Below are 12,014 nucleotides of genomic sequence, written 5' to 3' on the forward strand. Positions count from 1 at the left end.
AGAGGAGAAGGAAAGGGAGAGAAGGAGAGGAAAAGAGAGGGAGAGAGAGGAAGAGAGAAAGGGAGAGGAGAGGAAAAGAGAGGGAGAGAGAGGAGGAGAGATAAAGGGAAAGAAAGAGAGGGAAACAGAGGGAGAGAGAGAGGAGAGAAAGGGAGAGGAGAGGGAAAGAGAGGGAGAGAGGAGGAGAGGGAAAGAGAGGGAGAAAGAGCAGGAGAGAGAAAGGAGGAGGAGGAGAGACAGGGAGAGGGGGAAAGAAGTTGAGGAAAAGGTGGGGCAGGGGGAGTGGAAAGGAGAGGAAGAGGGAGAAAGATTAGCCTAGAGGGTAGGAATCAGCAGAACTAGGTCTATGGTCTAGGGCTTATACTCTTAGGAATTCTTTTCATAAACCATTTTGAACTCCTTCCTGTTGGCTGTTGAGTGGAAGGTGATTTCTACACTTAAGCACTGTATAAATGTGGGTGACTCTTAACATTCTTGATTTGTAGAAAACTGCAGAACAAATGGGCAGAGAAGGCTAAAATGGATTATAATCACATGATAATAGCAGCTGATCTTCAATTAAAAGCAAAAAAAAAATCAGATGTGTTTTGATTGCCTGTGCAAAAGCTAATAACCTGGAAACTTTCTGGATGTGATCATCTGTGTTAGGAATATGGGCTCAAACTATATTGTGGAGATTGTTATCCTCATTACAACTTATGGACAATGAGTTAACCAGAGAATATTTCATTCTCTCTTTGGTCTTAATCATCACCTGCTGCCCCAGAATGAATGTATACTCTCAAAGTATAACTATGCCTTGAGAAGAAATATGATAAAGTAGATATAAGACCAACCCTAGAGACAGGAAGACTTGGGTTCAAATCCTGTCTCTGATACATACTAGATGTATGACCATAGACAAGTCATTAACATCTTAGTGTTCCACCCAACTCTAAGACCATAAGTTAAATACAAGTTGCCAATCGCTATCAGAAGAGGGAATTAGGATACAGGTAGTTTTCAATACCAGTTACATCACAGGTTCAAATAAATCACACACACACACACACATATATATATATACAATATGATAATATATATAATACAAATATCATAATATGATATGATATAAATATACTTATAATAGTTCTGCTACAACACTTGTTTTGAAAACATGCATTTGTTTCAAAGCAATTATATATTGGTGAAGGATTCGAACATAACATAAATCTTGTCATTTCATCCTCAAGAAACATCAAGAAAACACAGAACCACTTCACAATAACTCACAAGGTACAACCCTTGGCCCATGTCCACAAGCAAACTTTGAGTCTTTTTCAAAGTAAATTGCTATATTCATTATACATCTTCTGATACAATAGGAACCGTGGGCAGTGAAAGGCTGGTCCAAACCAACCCCTCACTTTCTACCAAGGCCTCAGTCCCCTCAGTTCCAGAGTTGGGGTCTCCCAAACTTTCAGGAGACTTTTCCAGCCCAAGTGGGTACTGGGGAACAGGCTGAGCAGCACAGCTTGAGGTCACCAGATGCCACTATCTATTGTAGTATTTATGTATTTTAAACCATTTAATATGTATAAAACTGGGCTACTGTTTTAATAAGGTTCCTTTTTTTTTTCCTTTTGGAGGGCAATTGGGGTTAAGTAACTTGCCCAAGGTTACACAGCTAGTTTTTTTTGTGTGGGTGTTAAGTGTCTGAGGCCCGAACCAAACTCGGGTCCTCTGACTCCGGTCGCTGCGCCACCTAGCCACCCCTCCTATTTTTTTTTAATGCATCACTGATGAAGTTTTTGAGTGACTTCATTTTACTCATAAGCCCTGTGGTTTTTATTGTGAGATCTTGCATGGTGATTTTTAGGAATTCCTATGTTGTATTATAGTAAATCTGACTATAATTATAAACTTTTCACAGCTCTACTCACATATACTTCTGACCAAGTCATAATCATTATGAATGACCCAAAGACTGTAGCCATGGCTAGCAATGTAGAATCTTAGAGCTAAAAGGGTGTTTAGAGGTCATCTCTTCCTTTCCCTCCCCATCAATGCAGGAATTTCATTTACTACAACAGGAAGTCAACTAAGCTCTGTTTGAACATCTCCAGGAACACAGCAACCTCTTCCACTGTCAAAACAACTCAGACACTCGTTAGAGCACCAAAATGACTGAGGAACTTCTGCCAAGCTGCTTCCTCTGGGGTCAAATAGAACAAAAACAATCCCTTATCTCTAGGATAGGCTTCAAATATTTGACCCTGCCCCTCTAAGTCTCCTCTTCTCCAAACTAAAAATCTCTAATTCCTTAATTTCCAACTTGTTAATTTCCCTTTCAAAATGTGGTAGACACTGTCCTTCAGGTGTGATATGACCAGGGTGGAAGACATTTGGACACCAGTTCTGTGGATAGGGGTCTTAATGGATGGCACAAAGTTTAAAACTCTGCTTCTAGCTTCTTCCTACCTCTTACCCAACCCTCCCTGGTGTTTCAACTCACACCAGTGCAGTGATGACATCTTGAATTGCCTTCTGTAGCGTGGGTACCTTCTTATACGACTCCACCAGGACCAAGGCCTGATCATAGCTGGCACAGTAGACCTTATAGGCACTCTCCATCTCCTCTTGGAATTCAAGGAACAGATTACCTAGTGGCCCAAAAATATGGATAATAATTTTTCACAAGGAAGATTTCTTTGTTTAACTTACTACACACATAACAATAATCCCTTTTGTCCCACAAAAAACCTACTTACAGTACTCCTAAGGATTATGGGTCAAGGGCCAAATTTCTTCCCATGAAGACTTCTAAGGACTTATTTTACAAAACAGATTCAGGGGGGCGGCTAGGTGGCACAGTGAGTAGAGTGCTAGCCCTGAAGTCAGGAAGACCTGGGTTCGGATCTGGCCTCAGACACTTCACACACACACACACACACACACACACACACACACAAAACTAGCCAAGTGACCTTGGGCAAGTCACTTAACCCCAATTGTCCTACCCTCCCCCTCAAAAAAAAATAAAATCAAAGAAAGCTTTGTTATCTTGGGGCGGCTAGGTGGCACATGAATAGAGCACCAGCCCTGGAGTCAGGAGGACCTGAGTTCAAATGTGGTCTCATACACAACATAAAAACTAGACATGTGACCTTGGGCAAGTCACTTAACTCCAATTGCCCTCCAAAAAAAAAAAGCACAGATTCAGGGCTTTTGTCATCTAATCATAGTGCTAGCCCATAAGTAGTACCAGCCAGCCTCTGTTCTAGTAATATCCATTGTACCTACAAGCATAAGACATCTGTTATTATGGATGGCTAGTGAGCCCTGCCCAAACTACATCAGTCTTCCCCAGGATCATCCATACTCTAGAATGTGACATCCATTCCATCTCTGGTTTCTTCCTGATTCATAGTTACTGAGCAAGTTGATCCCACGGCTTATAATTTATCTACTTCATGGTCCCAGTCCAACAGCCAGCCTGATGTGGTAGATCCAAAGACCTAGCTGAGGTTGTAGTCCCAAACAATCATAAGAACATCAGGATAGTTAGCCGAATTCTGCCAAGTCAGTGTGGCACGATGGAAAGAGAACCAAAAGGGGAGTCAGAAGGCCAGGACTTAATTCTGGCTGAGGTACATACTAAGTATTCTAAATCATCTTAGACAAATAGCATTGCCTAGCTGAATCACCAGTTTCATTCCCTGTAAAAATGGAGATAATAATACTTGTACCAACTTCCCCACAGGGTTATTGGGAAAATCAATTATTTTAATGGGCTGAAAGCATTTTGTAAACCAAGAAACTCTTATAAATGTGAGCTACCACCTAGTTCAGGCCCTCATAAAGGTCAGGCATGACTTAGAGGCCTTTTACCAGCCTGGTTTATCTTCCTTACTCCAGGCCCAGCACTCTACCCATTGTACCAGCTAGATGGCAGATGAATTGAAAATGTAGATAATAAGAGTTAAGGAGGTTGGTAAGCACCAAGGGTATGAAGCAAGGGTACTTGAGGGGACATTGGCATCTAATGGAAGGTATCACGTGCAAAGATGATTTAGAAGGTTTTCCTTTAGACTTTTATGAAGCTTTGGCCCTGTGATCCCAGACCTCCTTTCTGGAGTCAAGCATAACAGTTTCTGAATCCCTCTCCTATGTGGCAGCACTCTTCAAGTGTTTAAAAGACTATTGTATTTACACTGTCTTCTCATCTCCAGGCTAGATATGCCAGTTACTTGATGTGGTCCCCGTAGGACATGGTTTCACCTTCACCACCGAAGAACATCAGTAAAGGCAACACAAACACTTGTTGGAGATGTTTAACTAAAATTAGTTCAAAAGAATTCACATTCATACTTCATGTATAGAATAGACCATACATATTTTAAGATTCCTTTCCATTTTATTATTCTATGGTTTTGTGACAATCACTAATATTTACTATGTGCCATGCATTATACTGAAAACTTTACAAAAATCTCATTTGATCCTCACAACAACCCTGGGAGGGAGGTGCTATTATTATCCTTGTTCTACAGATGAGGAAACTGAGCCAAACAGAAATTAAGTGGCTTGCCTAGGTTCACACAACTATAAGTATCTGAGGCCAAATTTGAACTCAAGCCTTCCTGATTCCAGGCTCAGCACTCTATCCACTGGGCTACCTAGCTGCCCTTTTTGTCCAGGAATACACAGCTAGCAAATGTTAGCCTAGACTAGAACCTGGGTTCCTGATTCACACTCTTTCATAATAATCAACAAGCATTAAACAAAACCCAACAAACATTTTTTAAAAATCCACAAGCATTTATTTAACACCTACTGTTTGCCTAACATTGTTCTAGACAATAGGAATGATACAAAGACAAAAAGTTAAACAATACCTATCTTCAAAGAATTTATAGTCTGTTGAGGAGACAACATAATACATACAAATATATAAAAAATAAATGCAAGGTAATTTTAAGGAGATAGAATGGGAAATTGTAGTTAGGGATATTAGGAAAGATCTCAGGTGCCTCGAACTGAGATTTGTGGGAAACTAGAGATTCTGAGAGGCAGAAGTGAGGAGGGAATGAATTCCAGGTGTTATAGGACAACCTGGACAAGGGTGATAGAATGGCCTATATAAGGAATATCATATATAAGGCAGGTTTGGCTGGACAAAAGAGTACACAAAAGGAAATCATCTATAATGAGATTAGAAAAATAGGCTGTACACAGGTTGTGAAGAACTTTAAGTGACAAAGGAGATCCATATTTGATCCTGGAGATAAAAAGGAGCCAGTAGAGTTTCTCAAGCAGGGAACTGATGTGGTCAGAACTATGGTTTTTGAAAGATGTCTTTGGCTTGGAGGATGAGTTGGAGAGGGAAGATACTTCAGATAGCATGATGAATTAGGAGGCTCTTGTGATAGTTTGGGGCAGCTAGATGGATAGAATGCCAAGCCCAGAGTCAGGAAGACTCATCTTCCCGAGTACAAATCTGGCCTCAGACACTTACTAACTGTGTGACCCTGGGCAAGTCACATAACCACTGTCTACCTCAGTTTCTTCAACTGTAGAATGAGGATAATAATAGTACCTACCTCCCAGGTTTGTTGTGAGAATCAAATGAGATAATATTTGTAAAACTTTTAGCGCAGTGCCTGGCACATGGTAGACATACACAGAGGGATGGTCATACCCTTGATGGCCATCACACACAAGGATGGCACCTCTAAAAAATTCCTCTATCTGATCATAGCTCCTGACCTTCCATCTCTACCTGTGCTTCACCCTCCCTAAACCTATACTCTGTCCTTAACCAGTCTCTCATCATTCCACCCTTCTTTAATTTCAGCCCATGACTCCCTGCTCCATACTTACTTTCTTCCCTTCAAAATCTTTATCCATTAGGTTTCTAGTTTAACTTTAAACCATTCCATGCTCTTGAATTCCTTGCCCCATTGTCTTATCAATGCTCATCCCTTTCAAGATTCCAACCATGGATGTCTTCCATTATCATCCTACCCACTCCTGTCTGTGTTACTTGAATGACACTGGTGGAAGACACAGAATCCTGCTGAGTGGGTCCACTCTTCTGTGTGCTCTGTACTCTCTCCTAGGTCCTACTAATTGCTTCTCTCACCCACTCATACAGAGTCTGTTTCAAATCTTTTCTTCTTAAGACACCTATGATTATACCTCCTTCCTTCCTCCTCAGCAGAAGGCTTTGCTTCATGCTTCACTGAAAAAATGGCAGCCATCTGTCACAAAGCTTGCTTTAGACCTCAATTCCACACTTCAAATCACCTTGATATCACCCATTCTCTCTTCCTTTGATTCAGAGGAGGAGATGGTCTTTTTTCTTGTGATGTTAACCCCTTCTACTGATGCCCTTGATCTCATCTTTTCCCATCTTTTCTAGGAGTTTGTCCCTTCAATCATTCTCTCATTCCCCCCACTAATTTTCATACTCTCTTTACCCACTGGCTCATTCCCTGCAGTGTGAAAATGTTTAGATATTCCAATCATTAAATTGCCTTCACTTTATTCAGTCATCCCCCCAAGCCACTGTTGTACTCTCCTCCCCTGAACACCCAAACTCCTAGAAAAAGGTGTGTCTATACTAATGGCTTCCACTCTCTCTTCTCCTGCTCGCTTTTCAGCCTCTTAGAATTTGGCTCCTGTCACCACTGAAACAGCTTTCCCAAGGTCAGTAATAATTTCCATGTTGCTCAATGCAATGACCTTTTCTCAGCACTTATCCATCTAGGCCTCTCAAAGAGCTAAAGGATCTCAGAGTTTTAAGGGACCATCTAGACCAACCAATACCTGGTCAAGACAGCTTTCTTCCCTTCTCTTGAAGGCATAATCAGGCAACCTATTCTCCTTTTTTGGAGAGCTCTAGTTCTGAGGATACTTTCTCTTGCATCAAGCCTAAATCTATGTATTTGAAACTTGCTGTTTTGTTCTACCCTCTGGGTCCAAGTAGAATAAAAGTAACCCCTCTTTCACATGACAGCCTCTCAGATACTTCAAGATAGTTTTCATGTTCCCAAATCCTTTAGCCTTCTCCAGGTTTAACATTCCAAGGTCCTTTGATCCTCATGTGGCATGACCTTGAGGTCTTTCACCAACTTGGTTTATCAAAGTCCTTCCTAAAATGTGGTACCCAGAACTAATCATAATACTCTTGATATGTTCTGACCAGGGCAGAGTAGAGTGGACCCATTATCTCATTCTTTGACATTTGCTGTTGCTATTGAGTCTTTTCAGTCATGTCGCATTCTTCGTGACCCCATCTGTCGTTTTCTTGGCAAAGATATTGAAGTGGTGTGCCATTTTCTTCTCCAGTTCATTTTATAGATGAGGAAATTGAGGCCAACAGGGTTACATGACTTGCCCAGGGTCACACAGCTAATAAGTATCGGCAGCCAGATTTAAGCTTGATGTAAAGGGGTGGGTAGGTGGCGCAGTGAATAGAGCACTGGCCCTGGAGTCAGGAGGACCTGAGTTCAAATCCGGCCTCAGATACGTATCACTAAACTAGCCATGTGACCTTGGGCAAGTCACTTAACCCCAACTGCCCTACCTTTCCCCTGGCAAAAAAAAACAAAAACACAAAACTTGATGTAAGAGAAAATATCCTCAGGAAGATGAGTCTTTCTGATTCCATGCCCAGTGGTCTATCCACCTCACCACCTAGCTTCCCCATTACGATTCTCTTAAAAAAGCCTAAGCTGTAGTATCCATAAAGAAAACTAGTATTGTTGCAAAAGCATCCAGCAGTGAATTTTATGGCCAGTAAACTTGTGCTACCAAGCAATTTTACCCTTTTTGGCTGATATGTCACACTGTTAGGTCTGTCCTGGTTTACAAGGTGCCTATGTCTTAATTGCAGAATTCCCTTACAAAGGAAAGAATGATTAAATGGTTAATAACAATTAAGGGACCCAGAAAAATAGGAGTAATGGATTATTTCTTTCTCAGGAAGCAATTTAGAGCAAAAAAAGGTATATTTAGTTTTGTTATGACATTTGAAAAATCACAAATAAGTCTTGGAGAGAATCCAAAGGGATAGAAGATATATTTAAAAGTAAATTGATGAAAGGTTAACTGAACTACACTTCTTCAGTACAATAAAGCGTGCTTTCCAGTAGTGACGTACTGTCACTATGAAACAGCATAGTTATTAGGCACTCATGCTTAGGTGGCAATTCTCTATAGAAATACACAGAAGAATTCTAGCCAAAATTATTCAGTGATCACACAATAGAAACTACAGCCTTTCATTACTGCTTTAGGAGAAAATTGAACCAAGGAACTTGAAAAGCCTCATCGTTTGACACTGTTGAACAACACCTACCTCTGGAATCTCTGCCCTGGGTTTTGGGGACACAACATGGCTATGCTTCTCTTTCTACCCATGTGACCGATTCTTCTCCATCTCCTTTGTATGAGCAGGGAGACAGAAAGGGAATAAGCATTTATATAAACACCTACTATGTACCGGGCACTGTGCTAAGTGGAAGGTAGTTGTTGTCTTCAGTTGTACCCAACTTCCCGCCAGGGATTTTCTTGGCAGAGACACTAAAGTGGTTTGCCATTTCCTTCTCCAGCTCATTTTACAGATGAGGAAACTGAGGTAAACAGTTAAATGACTTGCTCAGGGTCACACAGCTATACTGAAGTCAAATTTTAACTGATTCCAGGTTCAGCACTCTATCTAATCCATCACCTAATTATAATGGGAATGTAAATTTTGAAGATCTTCCCTACCCCTAGGCTAAAGTGCACCTGGAGCCTGGGGTGGGAGGCTTGTTTTTCAGTTGATACTTTTTGATTGGCCAGTGGGTCCAAAAGGTTGTTACATTCTCTGAACCAGGAGAAGGCTATATAAGCCCTGATGTGCAGCTTTGTTTTGGGGCTCACTTTGAGAAGTGTTCTGTGATTTGATGAAACTCTGGGCTAGCCGTTGTCCAGAGCCCCCTGGCTTTGAAACCCAGATGTTATTTGGTATGGATGTAATGGTTGCACAGTTTGGAAAGCTGTGTACTTGATCTGTTTCTGTCTTGATAATTCTGTCTGTATATTCTGAAGTTCAGGGTGCTGACCTTTTTTCCCCTGAAGGAGGTAAATGATACATATTTGACTGATTAAAGTAAGCTTGTTAACCCATTTTGAGTTGCTTTCCTTTATCAAAGCAGATCCAAGAACCTGTGGTGGCAGCAAACCCTGAGGATGCTTGGGGTGCTTGCTGCTACACTGTCCAGAAGTGGAAGGTAGGTGCTACTAATATCCCCATCCTACAGTTGAGGAAATTAAAGCAGTTAGTAAGTAGCTGAGGTTGGATATGAATTCAGATCTTCCTGACTCTAGGCCCAGCATTGTATCATCCAAGTATCTATGCCTCATCAAAGTATGGGTCCCACACACACACATCCCTAGGTCCTGAGTCATCTCCTCCTTTTTTCCTTTACATTCTATCTCTTGGTAATCTTATCAGTTTTCATGGATTCAATCCTCATTTCTGCCCATTTGAGTCCCAAATCTATATATTTAGTCATCTTCTCTCTCCCGGGAGGATATTTCCAATTGCTTTCTGGAATCTCTACCAAATGTACCATAGACATCTCAAACTCAAAACATTCAAAATCTAACTAATTATCTTTCCCCCCCCTAAACCCACTTCTCCTTATATCCCTTTTTCTTTTTCTTTTTTTTCCTTTTGTTTTTTTTGGATAGGGGAAGGCAGGGCAGTTGGGGTTAAGTGACTTGCCCAAGGCTAGTAAGTGTTAAGTGTCTGAGTCTGGATTTGAACTCAGGTTCTCCTGATTCCAGGGCTGGTGCTCTAGTCACTGCACCACCTAGCCACCTCTATATCCCTTTTTCTCTCTAGTCATCCAGCTTTACAACAGCACTCTGACCCTGAAGAAGGGTATGTATATATACCCTGAGGTGAGGTTTTGCTTTGAGGCTCGCTTATGGGAAGCGTTGTGTGATTTGGCCAGATGAGACTCTGGGCAGCCATTGAGCCCCCAGCTTTGAAAACCCAGATGTTGGTGCTTCTCTCCCTGGTAACTATGTAGGTATGTAATGGTCAGACAGCCCTGTCTGTTGGTCTGTTGAATTGTGTTATTTTCTCTGTCTGTATTTTTTGTCTGCTTGTAATTTTTGTTTTCATTTTCTGAAGTTCAGGGTGCTGACTTTTCCCCTTAACTAAGTGAATGATATTTATGTTTGATTAAAGAAAGATTGTTAACCCTTTTTGAGTTGCTTTCCTTTAGAAAAGCAGATCACAGAACCTGTGCTAGCAGCCATCCTGGGTAACAACTTAAGAGTCGTTATCAGCTCTTCATCCTCACTCAATCACCATATCCAATCAGCTGCCAAATCCTGTCAGTTTTATCTCCACAGTATTAGTTGTGTCCATCCCTTCTTTCTACTCATACCACAACCACTCTAGTCCAGACCCTTGTCTCCCCTTTCTTAGATAACTACTTGCTCAAAAAACTTCAATGGCTCCCATTTTTCTAAGATCGTATACAAGTTTCTCTATTTAATGTCTAAGGTTGTCTATATTCTGGCTCTTATCAACTTTTTTCAGGCTGCTTACATATGATTTGACCTCATACACTGGCTTATTTAATATTTTCTATAGAGCCATTCTATCTTCTGTCTCCATGCCTTTGTATAGGTTGTCCCCTCTACCTGGAAGGCTCTCTCTCCTCACCTCTGCCTCTGGCTACCTCTAGTTTCCTTTAAGTTTAAGAGCCACCTCCTTTAGGAGGTCTTTTTTGATTCCCTCAATTATTAGTGCCACCCCTTCCAATGACTTTGTATTCATTTTGTACGTCTCCTGTATTTATTCATTGCAAACAGTTGTTCTGTGAACATGTTGTTCACAACAGAATTTAAGTTCCTTTGAAAGCAATGGCTTTCTCATTTTTGTATTTGTATACCAAGTACCTAACACAGCGCCTGGAACATAATAGGAAACACCAGAAGATAAAACCAAAAAAACAAAACCAACCCAAAAAACAATATGCTTGTTCATTCACTCCTAATAATTAAAGTTGGCATGGGCTGCACTGGGACATAATAGGGCTCTTTTCATTTGAAATAGTCAAGGAGAGATAGAATGACTAGTTGGCAGGGAATGTATAGAAGAGATTCTCAATCAAGTATAGGTTGGATTGTGTCCTGTGAGGTCCTTTCTGCTCTGAGATATTTTAACTCTAAATTCCCCAAACTAATTTGTATATCATAACATTTCTGTTGCCAGAATCAAGTGTTTATGACTCTGAATCCCTTCCTTAACTTTTACCAACCCTGAGCCATTTCTATTATATGGATTACATGTATGTAAATGTGTACACATATATGTACGTGTATATATGCATGTGTATTTGCACACATGCTTTCATTCCATTTGTGTATAGGAATGCATGTATATATACACACATGTATGCATATACTTATATGTACACATATATGTATGTGTGTATGTGTCAAATATCTGGAGGCAGTTAGGTTGCTTAGTGGACAGAGCACTAGGCCTAGAATCAGGGAAACCTGAGTTCAAATCTAGTCTCAGATACTAGCCATGTGAACCTTCACAAGTCACTTAACCCTGTTTGTCCCAGTTTCCTCATCTGTAAAATAACCTAGAGAAGGAAATGGTAAACCACTCCAGTATCTTTGCCAAGAAAACCCTTCAATGGGGTCATGAAGAGTCAATCACAACTGAAACAGATCAATAACAACATTATTAATATTATGTACCTACTATGTGCAAAGCACTGTGCTTAGTGCTGGAGGAAATACAAATTTAGATAAGATATAGCCTCTGCCCTAAAGGAGCTTAAAGACTTATAAGTATATAATCTAGTATTTACAGGGTAAAGAATGTATGGTCACGGGGTGGCCAGGTAGCACAGTGAGTAAGAGCACCGGCCCTAGAGTCGGGATAACCTGGGATCGAATCCAGGCTCAGATACTTAGCACCACACCCAGAAATAATAACTGGCCGTGTA

At 40.8% G+C, this 12,014-nt stretch overlaps 1 protein-coding gene across 2 annotated transcripts in view; it reads right to left on the reverse strand.

Moving 5' to 3' along the window:
* The window catches only part of ARHGEF37 (Rho guanine nucleotide exchange factor 37), a 75,423-nt gene that overhangs the window by 27,476 nt on the left and 35,933 nt on the right, over positions 1 to 12,014 (reverse strand). For both annotated transcript variants that reach the window (XM_069102648.1, XM_069102649.1), the window contains one exon: positions 2,495 to 2,642. In XM_069102648.1, the coding sequence (XP_068958749.1) occupies positions 2,495 to 2,642 (148 nt within the window). The remainder of the gene's footprint in view (positions 1 to 2,494; positions 2,643 to 12,014) is intronic.

This window comes from Petaurus breviceps, unplaced genomic scaffold, assembly GCF_028583685.1.
Source record: "Petaurus breviceps papuanus isolate PSGF00001 unplaced genomic scaffold, PetGlider_PUasm1.0 551, whole genome shotgun sequence".
NCBI lineage: Eukaryota > Metazoa > Chordata > Mammalia > Diprotodontia > Petauridae > Petaurus > Petaurus breviceps.